The sequence below is a fragment of the Pteronotus mesoamericanus genome, unplaced genomic scaffold, assembly GCF_021234165.1.
Source record: "Pteronotus mesoamericanus isolate MK-2021 breed Mesoamerican mustached bat unplaced genomic scaffold, CSHL_Meso_final contig_220, whole genome shotgun sequence".
In the NCBI taxonomy this organism is placed as follows: Eukaryota; Metazoa; Chordata; class Mammalia; order Chiroptera; family Mormoopidae; genus Pteronotus; species Pteronotus mesoamericanus.
The window spans coordinates 176,699-199,581 of NW_026555091.1; the positions used below are offsets into that span (position 1 = coordinate 176,699).

Genomic DNA, 22,883 nt, shown 5'->3' on the forward strand with positions numbered 1-22,883 from the left:
CTCGGGCCTCCCCCGCTCATCCTTTTGACCAAGGCTGACTGATTCTCTAAAATTCAGCTCAAGCTCAACTCCTCAGAGAGGCCCAGCAGGTCAGGTCCTTCATCCCAAAGAGGAGGTGCTGCCCCACGGTGCTTGGCGAGTTCCTTCCTGGGATCACTCATTATGCTGTTGGCTTTGACCTCAGGCCCTGGACTCCTGTGAAGCTCTGACTTGGGTTTCCACATCTGTGTAACCCAAGCACTCAGCACGCGGCCTGGCCTGGAGAGGAGCTCACTGAACCCTGACAGATCGGTGCCCGCAGGGGTGTGCTCCCCCACCCTCCCTCCCCTTGGGGGAGAATGAGATCTGGTTGCCATGGTGCTCAGAGAGCTTCACCACCTGCTTTTCTCAGGAGGAGCAAATCGGAGTGCATGGAGTGCATTTTGGCCTCTGGCCAGCCAGAGGTGCAGAATCCTGCATTACGGATACTGGGCCAGCGCTGAGATGGCCAAGACACCTTTTCCAGCAACATGGTCCTTTCTGCCCTTTTCTCCCAGGCAGGGAAACTATTGAGTAATATCAAATAATTTCCTTGCTTCTGTTCCTGGAAGGTTTAAATGTCCCCTCTTTTCTGAGCATGTCCTTAGCTCTTATGCCAGTGTTTTTTCCTCCCCCTCCTGTATTGTCCTTTCTATTTCCGGTGAGCTGCTCCCTAAGACAGGGGTTTCCAAATTATAGCCTGGAGGCCAAATCCTCAGAGGAGCTCAGTCCTTTCCTGAAGGCCTTCACCTGATTGAACGAGGCCCACCCACAGTATGAAGGTTTACTTTATGCTGCTTCTACTGATTTAAACCTTAATCTTATCTTAAAAAAAAAAAGCACACCCTGCACAGCAACATCCAGACATGTTTGATCAAATATCTGAACACGGTGGCCCAGCCAAGGTGACACATCAAATGAACTATTATACCATATGATCCAGTTCTGATCAATGAGATGTCAGCAGAAGGTGTTGAGGGGGCTCCCAGGAGGGCTCCTAAGGACAGGCGCAGTTTCCTCTTCCTCGGCCTTGCTGCCGGAGAAGTGAGCCTAGTGGCTGGCTCTTCACCAGCCATCAAGAGAAGCTCAAAGAACTCAACCCCAGTATCCTTATGCCTTGCACCTGCCTGGATTTCTCGCCTTTGCCCTTTTTTTTTTTTTTAAAAAGAAAAACAGATTGCTGTGTTGTTATGCCTGTTTTTCATGTCTCTGTTACTTGTAGCCAAATGCTACACCTAGTTCATACACCATCTGCTTCTTGGCCATGAGCAGCTGTCTCGGGTCTGAGCATTCTTGGGCCTGGCCCCCCAGACTCCCATCAACCCCATGAGTCTCCCAGGTGTTCCTCCAATAGATGCCCTGTCATTGGAGCTAGCCTGAATGGGATCTCGTTTGTGTATGAGAACCCTCCGAGATATAAGGCATAAACCAGGCCAAAAGGATTAAGAGATTAGGGATGTGATGAGGGTAGGGGTAGGGCAGTGGAGATGGAAAAAATGTTCCAGAGAGGCCAAAGGCGAAAGGCCACATGACTGTAAGTTCAGAAGGCTGGGTAACAGGATGCGGGGAAGGGGAGCCTGGCTGGAGTGAGGCTGAGAGGTAGGCCATGGGAAGACTGGACTTGATCTTAAAGGATATGAGAGTTGTGGGGAGGTTTTATGTGTGTGTGCATGTCACATGATCACACTTCCAAATGTGACCTGTTTCCTCATTTGAGGAACGTCTGAGCTGGAGCAACATTGAATATAAATCTGTATCTGATTTGATGTTTCATGACCCTTTAAGGCCCAGGGGAGCAAAGAACAGTCACAGAAGCGTGTTTTCCGTGGGTCAATGCCCGTGTACACGCCTATGCTTTGAAGGTGCGCGTTTCAGTCTGCAGCCTGGGATGGAGCTGCGTCTGTACATCCACCCTATTGGTGTGGCCTGACGCATCATTGTGCAAATATGTTCGTGGTTGTGAGCGGGGTTGGGGGGGAGCTACCTGCGACCCCATAGCTTTCCCGGGGCCCCAGCTAGACCCAGCCTTCGCCGGGCTTCGAAGGATGCTATGTCCTTCCGTGTTTTTGTGTCGAATCTGCGGGCGGTGACGCCGCGCCGCGTCTCGCCGTGTGGAATGTGCGGCTGCGCGCGCGCAGCGACATTTACGCGGCGATTTCATCATGCTCCGGGCTCGGCCCCGCGCGCCGCTTCCGCCGCCCCCTCTGCCGTACCGCCCCGGGCCGCCGGCTCATGCCCTGTCTGCGCCCGGCGCTGCTTAGAGCCGCCTGCTCTGCTCTGCTGCAGTCGCTGCCGCCCCGGCTCCCGGCCCGGCCTCCGCCCCCGCCCCGCCGGCCCCTCCGCACGCGCGCCCCCGCCCCGACCTTACTCCCCGCGGCCGCCTCCCGGAGCAGCATGGACGGCGCCGGGGCTGAGGAGGTGCTGGCACCTCTCAGGCTAGCCGTGCGCCAGCAGGTACCGGCAATCTGCGCCTTCCCCACAGCCCCCGGCTTTTTCCTCCCCGCCTTGCTCTTGTTTCCCTTTCCTCCTCCCCGGGCACCGGTCCACCTCGCCGGTTATCCCTCTCCTTCATCCTCTGGAAGCCCTTAGTTTCCTGGCATCTTTCTCGCCTCCCCCACTTCGGATCCAGGTTCCCGCGTGCGTCGGCCACCTTCCCTCCCTTCCCTCATCTTGGGTGACTCCCTCGGATCCTCGTGGGCATCCTGCGTCCCTCCGCTCGGATCTGTCCTCCTTTTCCAGTGCTAGTTAACTGCCCGCGCCTCCCCGAGGAGACTGGGATCTGTGACCTTTTGGTTTCTCTCCTGTCCTAGCTCAGTAACCTCAACTTCAGTTTTTCGATCTCCGCCGTGTTCTTTGTGCAGCCGGGGTGGCGGGGTTCCTAATTCTTCCCTGGTCCTTTACGAGCTGCCAGCTCTGTCTTCGTACGGCTAGATTCTCCTTTTTAATATCCAGGATGCTTTGAATGGTATTTCCTCCTTGACATCTTGCTGAAGTGATTGCTTCGTTAGCCGATGACGGGCTAAGAAAATAAAAATAGTTGAAACATGGATGCGGGGAGGTGTTGAAGCCCCCCCTCCCCACGCCCTCTTCTAACAGAGATGTGAGTTCTTCGTCCTTCATTCCTGTCATCTCTTCCGGCTGAGAAAAGGCTATTTGGAAGGAGTGGGCTTTGATCGTAAACGGGGGACACTAAATGTTGCTGAGTGACTCGGTGAGGTCACCCCTGCGAGTGGGACATTGTGAAGGAAGTTTCGTGCGCTAGAGAACTCAATTTGGACAAGACCCCCTTTTCCTAGGGCACTGCGTGGACGTAGGAATTTAGAGAGGACAAGGAAAAGGTGATTGCAAATGGATTCTCACATCCAGTCGGTGGAGCCAAGAACTGGGGATCGGGACCTAGTGGTAAACCCGGAACGGGTTTCTCCAGCTCGGCAGGCGCCTGATGCAATAACTTGTCTCAGCCGCTGAGGGTGGAACCCTCCCGCGGAAGCGATCGATTGGTTTAGAGATGCCACAGATTCAGTAAATGCGGCCACTTTGCAATGTCTACTTGCTAGTGTGAGCCTGACCGATTCAATAGTGTTCTGTTTTGTAATTTCACTATGGGCTTAATTTTTTTCCCTTTATTATTAGTATCAGCACGTTGCGTATTCCCCGTCTCCCCACCTCCACTCTCCCCAAATGAAATTAGGTGTGGTTCCTTTGTCTTTTCTGTAATTCTAAATTTTTTTTTCCATATCCTTCACTTTAGAAGGGAGACTACATCTAATTTTAAAAAAACACGTTCCCAAACCCCTCCCTCTGCCACGTTAGCCTGGAACTGCAGAGCAAATTATCTGTTCTGAGACTGTGGAGGCAGTTAAATGCACTTTGATTGTTTTTTCGATGCTGTTATTATCTTGCATATTGTTTATGTTGGCTCTCTTGTTAATTTTTTCAAGATATTTCCTGCATCTGTAAGTTAGGTTGGATTCTTAATTTTTCAGGACCACGCATATGAGAGTTAACTACTTGGAACTTTGAATCAGTGATTCTTCTAGTGTCAGCTGGGAGGGGATTTAAAGATTATCTAGTTACCGCCCCCCAATTTTTTTTTTTTTTTTTTTTTGGCTTATGGGGAAATGAAACATACTGTCCCATCCATACATTTTCTATATTTCCCCTTTGAAGTTTGTGCAACTCTATACTTGGAGTGGGGATTTTAAGCAGCTTCACAACTGATCTTGGTAATGGGATGTGTTTCACGTACTTTTGTATTTCCTATAAACTTGCTCTGCTGGGCTCTGCATGCCATTGCTTTTTAAAGGTTTGGTTGGACTCTAATGTATTTTCCTGTGGCATATTCTTAGTTGTTTACTGGAGAACTAGTTCTAGAACTTCTAGGAGGGCTTCAGAATGTCAAGAAAAATGCACTTGGTGTTTGATGAAGGGCACTGTAGGACAACTGAATTTTTAAAAAATCGGGAATTAACATAGGGTGGCCAGCCTTTATTTCACCAAATAGGGACATTAAAAAAACCAGTAACAACCATCCAACTGCCATCTGAATTCTGCTTTCACTTCATAAAAGAAAGCATATTTTAATACAAAAAAGGCAAACCATCACTTATAATAAAGAACAGTCTTTTATATTTAGTAGGTTTAACTTTGAAAAAACATCTAATACATTGTCCTTTTTTTTTTTACCACATGTTAATGAAAACTCTGTCCTGGAGTGTCTGGTTGGGGAACTGTTGCTCTAGGGCAGTGGTTTTAAAAGTGTGGCTTGCAAACCCTTGGAGGTCCCCAAGGTCAAAGCCACATTATGATAAGATGAAGATGTTCTTTTCATTTCTCACTGAGCTGACATTTACCCTGACGGTACAAAAGCCGCCGAGTGCGAGGCTGCCTGCCCTCTGCACCGATTGTGTGAGGGACCAAACCAAGTCATTGTGTTCTCCATCACACTTGAGAGTTGGTTTTTTGGGGGGGGTTTGGATCAGTTTTGCTTTAGAGTGTTCTTCGTAGAGCAGTAAAAACTAATTTTATTAATTTCGTATGCTGTTTTAATTTTCTGTGCGACAAAATGTGAAGTATGCAGAAAGTATATTGAAATATGATGCCTGTCTCAGGACAAACATCTGTGTGATTGTTTGAGCTACAAGCTGAACTATCTGCCTCTTTTATTGAAGACTTTGTATAAAATGCCTGACCAAGTGTTGTTACTCAGTCTTGGGTATTGGGCATTCATTTTCTGGAAACTGAGTGAGGTGAGCTCATCGTTTCAAAAATACAGCTGTTAGTATTTGTGGCCAAAGCTTTGGGGAAACGTTAGAATTTTGTAAAATTTGTGACTGTTATTTTAAATGAATTAGTAAGTACTTAAAATTTGCATTTTAATTCCTAATACGGTAAACATTGATTGAAATAGCCCCCACTAACAAAAGATTTCTGGGGTCCTTGGGGATTTTGAACAGTAGAGTCGGCTTCTGAGACGAAAAGTTGTAGAACTGTTGTTGCCTTAGGGGACCTGTAGTACCTCGTCAGCTCCCCCAGAAGCTCCCACCCCCGGCCCAGTTTTCCCCTCCCGGCTGAGGGGTCCCCTCGTCCTCTCCAGTTCTCATCCCGATCTGTTCTCCTGTCCATTGCGCCCTCCCGTGGGTCCCCCGCCACTGCCCTCGCCCGATACTCTCAGGGCACTTTTCTCTGCCCATCATGTTACCTGTTTTCAGCATTTAAATGTTACTCAGTCGGAATTGCTCCCCTGTCCCGTCTTTGTGTGAACGTTGGGATTCCTTAGCCGAAGAAATACGTGTCCTAAGGTCTCCTTGTGCAAACACAACCTGTTGAAATGGCTTTTACTGGGCAGCTGGTGTGGAGCTTTGGCGAGGTGGTCCCGAGTCACTGCCTGGGTGTGAGAGGCCACTCCGAAATGACTTAGGTGGATGTAGATGGATGTTCTCACAAAGGAACTAGTATGGAGAAAAATAGCCAAGGAGGATTTTTTTTTTTTTAACCTGTAGTGAAACTTAGTTGTCAAGATGGGAAAGGTTTTTGAAGAGTTGCTAGATGGGCTTTCTTTATACCCCTGCCTATTTTCATTTTACTGGACCTAGTAATTCAAACTGTGGGCTCTGGAGTGGATGTTGCAGAGTTTGCACCTTACTCCACCGTCTTCCAGCTGGTGATCTCGGCAGGTTTTTAAACCTTCCTGTAGCCAAACATCTTCATCTGCAATAGGAGACTGGGGTTAGAGCATTAAAGTGAGGGAGTTCGTGTAAGTGCTGCGAATGCTGCCCACAGAGCACAGTGAACTCTGGGTAAGATGTTCGGTGTTACTCTGAGGTGACTGTGGCTTATTGGAGGGTTGGTTTTACCAACCCATTGCTGACATGAAGCTCGCCTATTGTCCTGTGATTGCTGGTTTGCTAACATTTTGAACCTTTATAAGAGGGTTGATGTGGTCAGAATTTGGTAAGCTAGGATAATACAAAAATCTTTTTAATGATTTCTTGGGTGGCCTTTCAATGATGGTTTTCTGTCTAAATCACTAATGATAGGAATAGATGTGTGAATAACATTGCTTGTGTTTCAGTATTTCATATTTTACTGTAATTGGGAAGACACAGCTAAAATTCAGACCTTAGTAGTAAGAAGACTTAGGGTGAAGAGCCCTGAGTTCTCGGCTTTGATTTTCTGAACTGAGAGTGCCCGTAAAAGCTCTTGCGTAAGCCCTGGCTGGTGTGGCTCAATGATTGGAGCATCGTCTCACATACTGAAAGGTCGCAGGTTCGATTCCCAGTAAGGGCACATACCCAGGTTGTGGGTTCAGTCCCTGGTTGGGGTGTGAAGGAGAAGGCAACCGATTGATTTTTCTCACAATGAAGTTTCTCTCCCTACCCCGCCACCTCCTCCTGTCTATATAAAAGCAATAAAAAAAAGTGTCCTTGGGTGAGGATAAAAAAAAAACAATCAAACGCACAAAAGAACCTCTATCTTAAGCCACAGAGAGCAAATGAAACATTTCTGAAGCTTTTTTCCACTAGCTGTAAAACACTTGGAAATCTGAGAAATCTTAACAAGAACCCTCTAGCCCCACGTGCGTAAAACCAAACACCTTACAAAGGGGAGGAAGTGTTTGTTTGTTTGTTTGTTTGTTGTTTCTTGGCCAGCTGAATATACATCATGATACATAGGAAAGATCCATGAAGATCCTCTGGAATGATTGCTCATCTATTAACTACTTTGCTTCATAGTCACAGGCTGTTATCTCAAATACATGTCTTTAGGTAAGAACTTATCCAGGAACTAAGCTTCTAGTTGATATTTCTTAAGGGTAACGTAGAGACTTCTCATTTCGCATCGCTTTCACTGAGTAAACATACACCCATACACATCAAAATATAGTTGGGTGGTGAAGAAGAGAGAAGGAAAAATATTAGAAATTAGGAATCCTTAAGTACTTTCATCCATGTTTAGATCACCTCCAATTCTTTTGTTTTCAGGATTGGATCATTATAAATCATAATTTTAAAAGTGATTCAGGAAAATTAAATACTTCCTGCCTTTACCTTTACTGATGGTGGGCCCTTTGCCTGCGCCCTTTCTTCAAAAGAAACAGCAGATGAAATGCATGGGATCAGCAGTCATGACCCAGGGAGAGATACTCAGAAGAACTGCTTGCCTGGTCCTTAAGACAATCAGAATTACTGCTTGCTGCCCTGACTGGTGTGGCTCAGTTGGCTGGGTGCCATCCCACAAAATGGAAGGTCGCTGGGTTCGATTCCCGGGTTCAGTTCCCAGTCAGGACACACGCCCGGGTTGTGGGCCAGGTCCCCAGGTGGGGACATGTGAGAGGCAGAGGCAACTGACAGATGTTTTTCTCCCTCCCTTTCCCTTTCTTTAAAAATAAATAAATAAGTAAAATCTTTGAAAAAATTAAGAATTACTACTTGCCAACCTCTTTTCAGAACAAAGGCTTTCACGGGTTCTTATCCCCCGCAAAAAGCACTGTTAGTGAATACTTAAGAGATAGGCACTCTGATCAGTAGAGAAAGGAAAAAAGGACGCTGAATGAGTAAAGAATGAATTAATAGATATTTACTGAATATTAAGTGCTCGGCACCGTGCTAGGTTTAGGTTGTGATATCAGTCAACAAATATTTGAGTGCCAGAATTGACGTGCCAAAATTCCCATCCTAAGACCAGGACAGATAAAAGGCATGTACATAAGCAAGCCAGGGCTTTGGTTGGGTGATCGCAGATATTTGTAAGTGTAATGAAGGAGCTGAAGTAAAGTTAGAAGGGGACTGAGGACCTCGTAGCTGGAGAGGTCGCGAGAGGAGTGACTCAGTGGCTCTGAACTTTCAGACCCAGTCCGCTTTCACGCCAGGTGTTTGGGAATTCGCCATTACTGTCCTGCGGTAGAACGCACACAAAATATCTCCAAACCCTAATTAAAGAAAATGTATGGACACATAATGCTCTAAACAAAACATATTACAAAGAAAAATTAATTTATAATGACCTAGCATGTATTTTGATATGTGGATTTTGGGGCATGGCGGTATGGAAGCTGTGCTGAAGGAAGCCGATGCTTAGAGCTACACGCAGATGCGCAGTGAACGCAGGCGCTGTCTGTGCACACTGATAGAGGTGTGTTGTGCGGGGTGCTCTGATACCACGGCAGTGGTGCCGCTGGTCATGTGGTTTTGTTTGTTTCAAGTAATAAGAACTCTTTGTAAAATTCTTAATAAAAGAAGGTACAGTCTTCCTTTAAATTACATTTCCCTGGGTGGCATTTCTGGAAAACGCAGTGTACGTTAAAACTGGGGAAATACTTCTAATTGTATGGAAGCAGAGTTAGGCTCTAGGTTCAGGTAATTAATTATAAGCTGTTTTTCGTTGCCTGACCAGGACATTCCACGGTAGCATGAATTGAAGGAGAGGGAGACTGTTGTTGAGTGAGGGGTAGTAAGCGGGAGCTTGGAAAAGAACAAGGGGAATGGGTGATAACAGACCCTCCAAAGGAGCAGGGGTTTGTGGAGAGGGGAAGAGGAAATCAGTTCGAAAGCACAGAGGGGAAAAAGGGGACATTTACCTTATTTCCAGCCCCTGAGGCTCAGAGGGGTGTGGGAGAAAACCCAGCCTGTAGTTCAGACCGCTTCAGGGGGAGACGTGTTCCCCAAGAGCTATTGTAAGGTTGGAATATTTCGATGTGGTAAAATTTTCATTGAGCAAAAGGAAGCCATTTTGGATAAGGGGATAAATATTACTGATGGCATTGGGGTAGGGTCAGTCTCCAAATTAGGGGCTCTGTGTGCTTGTGAGAAGGAGGTTTATGAAGGCAGGAGAGAAACGACATGAGTCGGGGCAACCGGGCCAGCCGTGACCGTGCGGACGCCTGTGGAGGAGAGGCAGACTGGCCCTCCGCGGGGCGATCCCACTTGCGAGAGGTGAAATGGAGAGATTAGATTTGAAATTCTGATGTGAAATTGACCAGACATTGGAAGTAAATTAGGACTACCTGATGTTTTGAAAGTTTGGGAAATGGTAGATTTGTTGCCATTCACAAATGCACAGCAATACATAAGAGAAGGAACAAGGTTGGAGCAGAGAAAAGTAATTTAGTTCTAAACAAGTTGGGCTGGATACCTCTGAAAAACAGGCCACAGCCCGTTTGAGGCGCTATATAGCATAATAACAACTATTGTTTCTTGTATGTCTACTTTGTTTAGGTACTATTGAAAATATTCTATTTAAATTGTTTCCTTTACTCTGTATAACAACCCAGTGAGGCTTGCTCAGGGTTTCACAGTCGGCCTGATTGGATATTAAAGACTAGGTCTTGAACTATAACTGCTCTCAGCGCTATGTTTTATACAGCTTGTCTAGGCGTGGACTTTAGTTTTATATATTGATGGATTTCATTGTGTTCCCTAAACCTGAGAATTCATATCTTTGAGCAATTACAGAAAAAATTGTAGCCATTATCTTTTCAAATATCTTATAAATTTTCTCTATTCTTCTGGAATCCTGGTTGGATGAATATCAGATTCTCACTCTCTTCTCTTTGTCTCATTGCCTAATTTACAAATTTAACTCAGTGTCTCTCTGCTGCTTTCCATGGTTATCCATGGATAATTTCCATAGGTCTGTCTTCTAGGTCACTAATTCTTCCTTCAATGGTATCTGATCTGCTGTTTAACCTGTCCAGTGAGTTTTCCATTTTCATTGTCCATGTCCAGATGAAATGCGTGGTTCTTTTTCAAGTTCTCTAATTGTCTTGGGTAGTCTCTGTTCTTTGCCCATGTTTTTGATCCCTCCTTTTATTTTTTAAAAACATCTTATGTTGTATATTTGGTCATTGCAATGTTTTGCGGCATTTAATTATGTTACTTATTATTTCTGCTGAGTCTCAATCATGGTGGCTCGTTTCCTCATGGATTTTTAAATGTTGACTCTGCGCTTATTATTTTGGTGACTTTAACCTGTGAACATCCTGCAAGGCCTGTGTAGAGGGTTTGCTCCTCCTGAGGGAGGGCAGTTGCTTCTGTGGGGCGGCCAAGGGCTCCATCAGTTTGACAACTTTAATTTCTCACCTTGGAGTTTCCCGGACCATGTAGTTAGTGTTTTTTTGTCTATGTTCCCAGATTACGTGTTCCATGACAGTGTACCGGTGGTAGGTTGTTGGAAGTGAACGAGAAATCTAGAGAAATTACTAAGGAAAAAATTCACGCAATTACCATATTTTGCCGTATATAATGCACACCCACATTTTTTGTGCACATTATATATGGAAGATTATTATACCCATGGTATGTAATCATTATACCCATGTATAATGCACACCCTTACTTTTCTCTCAAAAGTTTAGGCAAAAAAAAAATGCACATTATACACGGCAAAATTTGGTAAGAAAATGGCAGAGGAAGATGGGCCAGTAGTTATTGGAAATGGCCAGAGAAGTAGGTGGAAAACCAAGGGTCACTTTTTTGTAAGTAGATATGAGAGAGATTCGAGGAAAGAGTGGTCTATCTATTGCTTCTTCTGTGTTCTCCATACTAATCTCGCTCTTTCCTACTTCTTACCAATACTTTTCCCTCCTCCTTTTCCACTGTCCTCTTCTCCAAAAGAAAAACACACACATATTGGTGGTAATCACCTTAAACCCTGAGAGCATAGTTATTTGTATGCTTGTTTGTATATTCTGCTGAGCTATAAATGTTGAGGCCAGACACCTTCAGTTATTCATAATGACCTCTCACTTAATAAATATTTGAATTGCCTTATTCTTACAGATACTTTTAAAAGGCATGCTTAAAAACACATTCCTAACTTTTCTTGACCTCTGAAACCAACTGGAATGTAAATTCTCTTTGTTGGCTAGGGAGACCTCGTTCGAAAACTGAAAGAAGATAAAGCACCCCAAGCAGATGTAGACAAAGCAGTAGCTGAGCTCAAAGCCCGGAAGAGGATTCTAGAAACAAAGGTGAGTCATGGGATTCTAAAATAGGAACGTAAGTAGGTGTAGGATTGTTCATCTCTATTTAATCTCTTTGAGCAGGACAAACCTAGGAAAGTTTCTGAACAAGTACCATGTGCTTTACCCCTAAAGGAGGAGGGCTTTCCCTTTACCTGGCAGACTCCTCATCCTTTCAACATGCAACTCAAAAATGTCACCTTGAAGCCTTCCTGGCCTCTGACCTGCCCTACCCCATACCCTAGACTCAGTATGCTTTCCCTGGAAGGCATAGTGCTTGTTTTTCCTTATGGATTCTCCCATGCCTGGAAATGATGGCTTTGTGCTTACATTTTTTTCTTTTAAGGAAAAGGTCTATCCATTTGATACCTGCCCCCAGATCTTTCAAACAGTAAATCTCCCATCACCAAACTGAAGTAGTTTGGAGTTGTAAGTCACTGTTTTTGCTACAGTGATCTACTAAAATTTTAGGTATTGTTTATCAGTACCTGCATCTAAATAAGCTTAGTCTTGTAATCTTGGAAACGATCATACTTTTCTAAATAATTGAGTAAAGGTATCTTTACTGTAACTCAAAAGAGTGAAAAGAACCTCAAGCTTTCTGTTTTTTTAAGGGTATCAAAATCTTGTTTGATAAATTTTATATTGAATTTTGCTGATGAATAAATTAAATTCACATATAAATTCGTATCACTACTCATCCCTCCAATCACATATTTTCTATTTTAAAATCCCCATAGGAGCTGGCATTACAGCCCAAAGATGACATTGTAGACAGAGCAAAAATGGAAGATACCCTGAAGAGAAGGTTTTTCTACGATCAAGCTTTTGCTATATATGGAGGTAGGGGATTGGTGATAGAAATAAGAATTGTGCTGAGAGGCTTTAATATTGTTCTTAAATCAAAAATGTGGCTTGCCTGTCAATACCTAATCGTATGGGGTCACATAAAGCAGAGGATAGGTATTTTGCTTTTGTTTGTTTAGAGTTGGCCACTTGATGTAAAATGTTTCATTTCCCTCCTCCCCACGTACTGCTGAGGAATGCTTTTCTCATTAGGGTGGAGGGAATTATGGGAGGCCGAGCCACAAAGCATTTGGTGTGTCCGTGTACAGTTGACCCTTGAAAATCATGGCTTTGAACTGTGCGAGTCCACTTATACGTGGACTTTTTTCAATAGGTATTGTAAATATACTTTCCTTATGATTTTCTTAATAACATTTTCTTTTCTCTAGCTTTATTGTAAGGATACAGTACATAATACATATATAAAGTAGGTATTAATTGACTGCTTATGTTATCAGTAAGGCTTCTGGTCAGCAGTAAGATAATAGTAAAGGTTTGGGGGAGTCGAAAGCCATGGGCAGGTTTTGGCTGCACGGGGGTTGGCAGCCCTCACTTCCTGGGTTGTCCCCGGATCAGCTGTGCGTGTTAGACAGCCTTCCCACGCTGCAGCGGAGACTCGGAGCAGCGGAGGGCGGGCCGCGGGTGCCATGTCCCTCCAGGCCAGGGCATTGAGCAACCAAAGTCCCTAAATCATAGGAAAACTTTTTTCATAGGTACAATGTGTAGCTCAGTCTCTGCGTTTTTCTGAACGCTCTGTGAAGCTGTGTAGGTGAATATAATTCACTGATTAAATGATGAATGGTATTGTTCATAGTCAACAGAGATCATTTAAACAATATTAGGCTTTTGATACTTTGTTGTTGAAACTTGATTCAGTTTGGCTAAGCAGATCTCTAAATGTTTAACTTGGTGATGTTTAAATAGTGGCTCAAATACCCAAGAACAAATGAGAAAATTGAGTGCTAACGTTATCATTATTATCAACTGATGCAAGGAATTATTTTCTAATTTCTGAGGCAGAAAACTATGTGGTGTTTTTTTTTTTTTTTTATTCTTGTATATGGAGGAAGTTCTTTTGCTTTTAGGTTTGTTTTTTTTTTTCCTCTCCTAACCCTACTTGAAATTCCTAATTTGGACGTGGTAAACAGAGTAAGAGCTTTTTAACTTTACCTCTCTCAGCCAGTGGAGATAAGGCTCCTCAGTACCGAGGGATTTGAATTGTTGACTGTAACACCTTTTCAGGGAGCATGTGAAGTCTCCGAGTGTCTGTGTCACGTGTCTCGTGTCTCCGTGCTTTCATTTGCTCAGAGTGACAAGGTAAAGTACAGGTCTCCCTGTGCTGTATTTACAGGTGTCAGTGGCCTGTATGACTTTGGGCCGGTTGGATGTGCTTTGAAGAACAACATTATTCAGACCTGGAGGCAGCACTTTATCCAAGAGGAGCAGATCCTGGAAATTGATTGTACCATGCTCACCCCTGAGCCAGTCTTAAAGTGAGTTATAGTCTCACTGAGCTTCTCTAATGCGCATATTTAAGTAACTTTTTCTGATTATAAAAAGCTACCCATCCGTGGTCATTATGAAAATCTAGAAGATAAAGAAAGACAGAGAAAATACTCTCACCTGCTCTTCACAGATAGCCACGTTCAAATCGCCGTAGCCGCCCTTCCTTGTCTCTACTCCGTAAGCCCCTATGCAGGTATCAGTGTTAGCGGCACACTGCTTGTTTTCACGCAACACATGTGGTCATTTATGTCTGTTATTAGTTTTCTAAAACATTTTTCATGACAATATAGCATTCTGTTTTATGGATGTGTCATACGTATTTAGCTAGTAGTCCACATTGTAGGCATTTAAGTTGTTTCCGATTTTCTACTGCACTGAGCTTCCTGATAGATGAATTTTCATGTATATCCCTGATTTTTTTGGTATAAACTCTTAGAAATTCTGGGCAAAGGTAGGTATACATTTTTAATCACATACTACTATTTGTATTGAAGCTTCAATGCAGAAATTTAAATGATTCCTATCAACATTGTTGAAAGCAGAACAGGATGTTTTGAATATAAAACTGAAAGAGGAGTTCTTTCCATTTTGTAGCTCATCACTTCATTTTTAATGTTGCCCGGTTAAGACTTAATTTTTGCTCTTTGCATTCTATAGGCTTTCTCTTAATAATTTCAGCCAATGAAGACAACATGGTTTTCTGATGATAGATCTGAAAGATCAGGAGAACCTATTCTTTAGCTCCTTGCTCCACAAACAGGAGCTGTTTAGAGATAATACCAGTGTCCATACAGGTTTCAGTAACAGAAAACTAAGGTTTATTGTCTATAATGAGATGTGAATTCCTGGCTAGTCACATCCACCATGGTTTGGCTTTTGCTTGTTTCACGTTAGTGATAGGTAATGGGATAGTCATGGATTGATTCTGCAAATTAGCACAGATTTTACGACAACTTGTGAAAAAGTGTGATCTAGTTGATGTTTTTTTTCCTGCCAGAAGGGTTTTCTCTAGTGCACACCACCATCCACCACGGAGGCAGCATTGTAGACACGGGAGCCTCCATCTTTCAGGTTCAGAGATACAAACTATGGGTAAACACATACAAGGGATTGTCTTACAGGGTACAGTCTGTGTGTTAATTTGTATGAATGTTTTTTACTTTAGGACCTCTGGCCATGTAGACAAATTTGCTGACTTCATGGTGAAAGATGTGAAAAATGGAGAGTGTTTTCGTGCTGACCATCTATTAAAAGGTACGGTTCTATACCTCGATAAACCCCCTTCCGAGAAGGATTGATCAGAACAAAGGGTTTAGATTCAGCCTTTCTCAGTTTTTTTCTGTTAAATTTTTTGGGAGTGTGCATAACACATAAAGGCTAAAGCACACAGATGTTAAGTATACAGATCAAATCCCTTATTTTAAAAAATATGTGTACAAATAATTAGATATTCTCAATCAACAAAAGAATCAAGACAATATGATGGCTTTCCCTGTAAAACCAACCAAGGGATTCATATAAATTAAGAACATTATCCTTAGATTCATTCTTTTTACCTGTCCAGCACTGAAACTCAAAAAAGGCATTGTCCCCTTTTCCCCATTGATTGGAATTGACATGTGTCAACGTTGTTCTTATAGCTCATTTACAGAAATTGATGTCTGATAAGAAATGTTCTGCAGAGAAGAAGTCAGAGATGGAAAGTGTCTTGGCTCAGGTGAGTACTTGGGAGATGTTATCACAGCACCTCGGGTAGGTGCTGTCTTTCTCTCGGTGTTCGGTGACTGTTGACTTCCACGGGCTGCTGACCCTGGCTACAGCGGTAAAGAAGTCAAGTTTACCTTCTGTCCCTTATAGCACCTCCTATTGCATTTTTATTTTCTCTCTCTATACCTTTTGTGGCTGACCCTTTATTTTAGCCAAAACCAAATTTGGTTAGATAGGCACAGCATTTATTCTTTCTCCTTGGAAACCAGTTTTCTGAACAAAACCCAGAGGAGGGATGGATGATGAATAGAGTTCGCTGTCGATGTGGAGACTCGGGGGCCGGCACCTTTATGGGTGCTGTCTCGTCAGCCACAGGAGCTGCTTCTGGTTGCACCGTTTCTGACTCCATGTCATCATTCTTAGGACCTGATGGCCCAGCCCCTGCTTTTCCAGTACAGTTTTTACATTTCTATTTAAGGTGACAAATTTTAGGGAAGACAAGACCTTAGAGACAACTATTCTGACTTTTCGCAAGTGCGGGAACACCCCCTTCATCAGAAGCAGTTACCCCTTCCGTGGTCACAGACCCCCTTCAGACAGGATGGGAACGCACGTCTCCCCCCAGGAGGAGGCGTGTGTCTGACTTCTCACCCAGTGTGTCCACTGAAGCAAAGTCCATTTCTCCAGCACTGTAGTTGATGGTGAGGTCCACCACAGCGCATCTCGTAAATTTAACTAACTTTCTTGAGTTCAAAACAAAACCAGACAAAACAAACCAGTGATGAGTTTATACATATTTTCTTTACATTGGTATATAAATATGTGAGGCTGAACGTAGGGCTCCCTGACGCTTTGCTTTTTTCTCATGGGAATTTACTGGATATTTTTCTGCTGTTGTCCTACTTAATTTTTAACGAGCTAATTTTTCTCTGTGATGATCTAGCTTTCTAACAGTAGCTGAGAAATTTTCTCCTTTCTCATTTAAATTGAAAATCTTCTTAATCTGGCAATTATTTTGGGTCCCTCTGAAGTTTACTTTATTCCTTGCTTGAAGCTCATTGCTATAGTATTGTTCCTCATGATTTACAAAATCAGTTCTTGTATTTGACACCATTATAGCTACACATTAATTTCCATTTCCTTTCTTTTCCAAAGGCATGACCTTTATTATTATTATTAGAAGATATGAAAAGCATGTCTAATTACCCCTAAATTACTGTTTTCCTATTCAGAATGTTAGACTTAATGAGGTTTTGTGTTTATGTCTTTCATCATAACAGTTTCATTTATTTCCAAGTAACTTGTCAGAAGCAGGAAGTAATTAATTGATTTGTTAAGTCGTATTTTATGGTTTGAACACTGGCTTTGTGTTTTATCTTGGATCCATGTTCTAGGAGAGCAGTCTTTTTTTTTTTAATTTTTATTTGCCATGTCAGATTCATATTCTCCCTTCCTCCCTCCCTCCTTCCCTCCCTCCCTCCCTCTCCCTCCCTCCCTCCCTCTCCCTTCCTCCCTCCCTCCTTCCCTCCCTCCCTCCCTCTCCCTTCCTCCCTCCCTCTCCCTTCCTCCCTCCCTCTCCCTCTCTCTCTCCCTCTCTCTCCCTCTCTCCCTCCCTCTCTCTCTCTGTTGCCAACATAATTTTCAGTGAAAAGGTAGGGACCCATGGGAAATGGTATAGTACTTAGACACAGCTTCCTGCTTGAGCACATAGTAACATTTTTTGCACCCGTTAGTGCCTGTGACTCCTTGTTAGCTTTCTGAGGCATGACAGTTTCTTTACAAGGCACTGATTGACCTTTTTTCTTAGGAAGAGCTTTCTTCTTGTTGTGTGGATTCAACAGCTCAGAATTAATTCTCTTGTTTCCCCTCTCTGCCCATTTTTGCTGACCTGTCTCTCTCTGTACCAGTTTTTAAAGCCATTTTTAGCTTGTTATTATGACAGATTTGAAACATAAAAATAGAAAATAGTGTAATAGATACTTGTGTACCCATCAGCCTGCTTCGTTATTACCAGACTTTGTTGAATATTCCCTACTCACTTTCCCACCTTTGCCCCCCAAATTTTTGTTAAGCGCATCTCAAACACCATTTTATTACATCTGTAAATATCTCGTTATATTACCTCTAAAAGAAAAAAAAATCTCAAAAAAATGAACCTCATTGCTGTTATTTTGGTAAATATTAATAATTTTTAACATCACATGGGTAGTCAATGTTCACATTTTCCTGATTGTCTTAAATGTTACCAGGATTTGTTTAAATTGGGATTCCGATAGAGCCCATACTTCATGGTTGCCTGATAAGTTTCTCAAATCTCTGTCAATCTGTAGGTTCCCCATATTTTTTTTCCATATATTTGATTTAAATTTTTTTTTTAAGTTGAGATATTTGTTCCTTTAGTGTTTCCTACTATCCGGACTTGGCTGACTGCATTATTTTAGTGATGTTTCACATATTTCTTTGTTTCTATATTTCTTGGAATTTGGCAGTTGGATCTAGAGACTCGATCAGATAATTTTGTCAAGGTGCTTAATAAGTGGGAATGCTGTTGGCCATTGGTTAAGTGGATGGAGGAGGAACTTTTAAAGGTGGAATCATTATGAATTCATATTGATACTTTACTTAATATTAGGTATGGGACTTCATTAATCTTAAATCTGTACCTCCTTTATCTACACCAAAAGTCCTAGTTCTCAGCAACACCAGCATAATTATTCATATGCATTGTCCTATACTATACACATTAATATTCTCAGAATAACAGTATCAGCACTACCCATCAACAATATGAATTTTGAAACTAGTTAAAAATTTTTTTGTTCTTTATTTCCTTAGGGATATACCAGTAATGTGAAGTCTAATAACTGTTTAAAGTCCCTTGGAACCATTCTCTAATAGTTACTCACTAGCTGGATATGCAGTTAGTCCATTATTTTGTTTCAGTTTGAGTTTTTAGAGTTTTATTTTTTTAATTTAAGTTTATTTTATAATTATGGCAAAAAATGTTTATAGATCCAAAGTTAAATCTTCAAAATGATGTACATTCAATAGATCTAGTGTCTTTCCCTCTTCCTTCCACCATATTCCTTTTCTACCCCCATGGGTAACCAGTTTTTATCCTGAAAAAATCCTTGATTTATTTTTTTAACAGAATATAAACAAAGACATGCAGATACTATGTGACCCCCTTCCTAGGCAAATGGTAGCATTCCATATGTACTCTTCTTCAGCTTGCTGTTCTATAACCAAATGTCCCAGAGGTTGCTGCAGGGTAGTACGTAGAGACCCACCGCATTACCTGATGGACAGGTCTTCCCCATCTTTGTCGTCACAAACAGTTCTGCGATAAGCAGCCTTGTTCTTGTATAGTTTTGCTTCTGTGTCTCTGGGATAGATTCCTGGAAGTGGGATTGCTTGGTCAAAAAGTACTTGTAAATATAAATTTGCTAAAAATTGCCAAATTTTCCTTCATGGGGTTTTGATTCCTGTATGTATCCTTGGAATCTTTTCTTTCTGACTTCTTTTTTCATTGTGTCTTCTATTGAAAAGCACTACATATGCTTTGATTGCCTGAGAGTTGTTCCACAGACTCTTTGACTTGTCCTCAAGTAGGGAGACCCACTTACGTTGATCGTGTTCGTCTCTGGAGTCACTGGAACCCTTTCCTTATTGATCCCATCTCCTGGGTAAGGTGTGAATAGGGTATTCAGTGCATTTCCCCTAGAACTTCTATGGAATTAGAGCTAGAGGGCTAAATTTTTTTTTTAATTGTTAATTCAGATTTGGGACATGGGGTTAATGTGAGTAGGTTACTCCCTGTGGAGTGAAAATGTCCATCAGATTATGAGGGGAGAAAATATAAATTGTTAATAGCTACCTTCCAGCAAGTCAATACTGCGTGCCAGGCTCTGTGCTAAGTACTAATGTATATTTTATTTAATCTTCATAGAAACCCTTTACAGTGAAGTAGACGCCCCCCCCCCCCCCACCATTTTACACATGAGCAAACTGAGGCTCAGAGAGGTTAGTTAGGGAATAGCCCAGTCTTGAGTCATACAACCTGCAAGTGGTAGAGTTGGCTGGTTTACCCTGGTTTTTCTGATTCCAAAGCCAGTTCTTATGGCCATAAGTTGATTTATCTAATTATTTTATTTCCGTTAAGAGATTTTTAAAAAAATGTTAAACATTCTTTACTTCAAATGGTTTGTCATAGTCATTTGAAGGCCATTCAGTTGGAGGCCATGTATCGTTTTGGAGGGTTTGGCATTGATCATCAATGTATAGAACGTGCAGTAAACTATAAAGCGCGGAGGTGAATAAGACACAGCTTCTGCCTTCGAGGAACTTAGTATCTGGTGGGAAAGGAAAGCTGTGTGCACATCTGATGAATAGACAGGGCTGTGCACTTGCCTTAAAATGCAGAGAGGGTTATAGTTCAACTTTAAAAACTTAGTTACATGGTTTCAGATTCTTGCCAACTAGTAACTGTTGCAATTGAACAAGAAGTATTTTGCCATATCTTTGATTGTGAGATAGTGAATATGTGAGTTTTAGGTCATTCCCAGGATACTTTCTGTTGGTAAATGAAAAGTGTGTAAACTGGCTGTGGTTTTAGTGTGGACATCTGGAAGGTTAGGTGAATTCTGATGTTCTTCTTTGGGGTGAGTTTCAGTGGTGGATAGGGTTTACTATGTAATGCTTTATCTTGGGCCTTATTGTTTCTCAGTCATTGACACTAATTCTTTTCTTGGCCTGTTTTTCAGCTTGATAACTACGGACAGCAAGAACTTGGGGATCTTTTTGTGAATTATAATGTAAAGTCCCCCATTACTGGGAATGACCTCTCCCCTCCAGTGTCTTTTAACTTAATGTTCAAGACCTTCATTGGGCCTGGAGGAAACATGCCTGGGTAAGTGTCACTTACTGTTTCTGTAACAAAGTTACTCAAATTGCTTGTCATAAAAGTAAAGTACCAATATCAGCCAAGGAGGAAAAATTCTGTAAAGTGATATAAAGTGCAGCTAAATAGATGGAGAAATTATGACAGACATATTCTTAAACTCTATTTCTTCTGATTCTTTCTGAATATAATTTTTTAGTGTGTATATTGATTTTTTTTTTGCCATAAAATAAACAGAAGTCTGTGATTATCATATTTTGTAGTAATAGCTGTATAGTTCAGGAAAGACAGTTGAAAAGCGATTTTGGACGTCGTTAAACTTACTGTTGAAAGAGACCGGAGGCCATTTAGTCCAAACCTGCACTGACTAGCGGGCCGCCGCGGGGCGGTAGACGTGTCCGGCTCTCTGTGCTGTCCGATGCGGTGGCCCCATGCGACTGGGGAGCACGTGAATTGGCCCAGTGCCTCTGAGGAATGGGATTTTAAAATTAGCTTATTTTAATTTAACTTTTAAAATCCGCACCCGAGGACATGTCTGTTGATTTTAGAGAGAGGGAAAGGGCATGTGCCCTGACCGGGGACTGAACCTGCAGCCTTTCAGATTACAGGACGACACCGCAACCTACGGAGCCGCACCAGCCAGGGCAAGTTTATTTAATTTTAATTAATTTAAGTAGACATGACTAGTGGGCTGCCACTTTGGACAGCACAAGTGCAGCTTGTTCATTTAAAAGACGTGATTTTCACAGAGTACAGAAAACCTGAACAGTTGACAGTATGATCCAGAACTAGATGCTGTGTTTCCAGATTCCTTGTCCATTGTTAGCAAACTTAGCAAAAGTTTTCCCTTTCATAGCTGCAGGTATTTTTTCTTATGGTCTCATTTTAGGGTAAGAGGGCGGGTTTCTGTAAGTTGAAGCTAAATAGATCATGTTGCCTGGAGTAGAAACTAAAGAATAGTAAAAATTAATTGTGACAGGATGTATTACTAGAATTACTTTAATTAAAGACACAGGGTCGATCTGGGATATTTGGTGGAAAGAGGCCAACGGCAAGTCTCTCATGTCGGCGGGCGGCACACACAGAGTCATAAACTGGGCCAGGCCCTCTGGTCCTTCATCCCACTCCCAGGGACTCATCTAAGAGAATAAGTCAAAAGGAAAGGAAGCGGTGTGTGTCGAGGGCATATAAGTTAAAAGCAGAAATAACTCCTTCACCCTGTAATTCGAGAGTGTTTAAATAAGTTAGAGCGAAATAGAACATTTTAGGAGAATGCTCTGCAGCTATTAAATAGGAGGGATTTTTAGTTAAAAAATGGAAAAGTATAAAATAAATGAGAGAATACATAATCTTATACATCCTCCTTATAAATGTGGATAGAAACTGTAGCTGCACCTACACTTGGGAGAAACCTGGACAGGAGTACAGAAATCAAAAGAGTTGGGTGTGTGAGAGCGAGAAGAGGGTAAAATGTTATTGTTTTCCTCTGCATTCAAGTTGTTTTTACAAGGTACTCTTGGTGGAATAGGCTGTCGGGAACACTTTCTCAGTCGTCATTTGCGCAGGATATTTTCTGTGAAACGCAGACGAGGACAGTGGCTCTAAGGGCAGACTTGTTTGGCTCTGTCTTTAAAACGTGGAGAAGCATTAGAGGGCGCTGGCTGAAAGCGTGGAACACCACGGGGAAGGGCGCGGCGTGAGCACCCTGGATGGCCGCGTGGCGTGGCGTGGCGTGGCGGTCGTGGCAAGCGAGCGCCGGGGCCAGTGGGGGCCCCGCCCTGGCGTCGTCTTATTCCCGTGGTTACACCTTAGTGTGCAGGTTAACAGAGGGATGCTTAGGCTGGGTCCAGTTTACAGAAGCATCTAAAATTGTCACCTGCCTCCATGTCAGTGATTAGTCGGGAAGAGAATCAGAGCTTTCAGGGACATTACGAGAGAGAGAGAGAGGTGGTTATTGGACTCCCTGGAGTGATGAAACGTTAATAAAATGACATTTCTAACAGTAGTATTGCCACACCAGTTACCTGATACATACTTGCTTGAGAATGTGTGCTACCAAAGAAACTGGTTTTTTTGAAACTTTGTTTTAGGGCTCATACAGCTTTGTGTGAAAATAGTATATGTAGGACTTCTAGGATTTGCAAGTAGAATTTCAGATTTGTTGGAAAACAATTTCTTTGTAACAGAGTGATTGATTTAAATTTGTAGGTACTTGAGACCAGAAACTGCGCAGGGGATTTTCCTCAATTTCAAGCGACTTTTGGAATTCAACCAAGGAAAGCTGCCTTTTGCTGCGGCCCAGATTGGAAATTCTTTTAGAAACGAGATCTCCCCCCGGTCTGGACTGATCAGGGTCAGGTACTGTCCACATTACTCTCTGGTAAACTTAGCACATGAGCTTGGCATTGAATCAGACGTGAAAACTTGCTATTTTGAGACAACTCT

At 42.6% G+C, this 22,883-nt stretch overlaps 1 protein-coding gene across 1 annotated transcript in view; it reads left to right on the plus strand.

Moving 5' to 3' along the window:
- The first annotated feature begins 2,166 nt into the window (after positions 1-2,166).
- The window catches only part of GARS1 (glycyl-tRNA synthetase 1), a 39,970-nt gene continuing 19,253 nt past the window's right edge, over positions 2,167-22,883 (plus strand). Inside the window, exons 1-8 of the mRNA XM_054571326.1 lie at positions 2,167-2,472; positions 11,387-11,488; positions 12,220-12,322; positions 13,677-13,818; positions 14,997-15,085; positions 15,472-15,548; positions 20,302-20,447; positions 22,647-22,796. Coding sequence (XP_054427301.1) covers positions 2,251-2,472; positions 11,387-11,488; positions 12,220-12,322; positions 13,677-13,818; positions 14,997-15,085; positions 15,472-15,548; positions 20,302-20,447; positions 22,647-22,796 — 1,031 coding nt within the window. The 5' untranslated portion in view covers positions 2,167-2,250. The remainder of the gene's footprint in view (positions 2,473-11,386; positions 11,489-12,219; positions 12,323-13,676; positions 13,819-14,996; positions 15,086-15,471; positions 15,549-20,301; positions 20,448-22,646; positions 22,797-22,883) is intronic.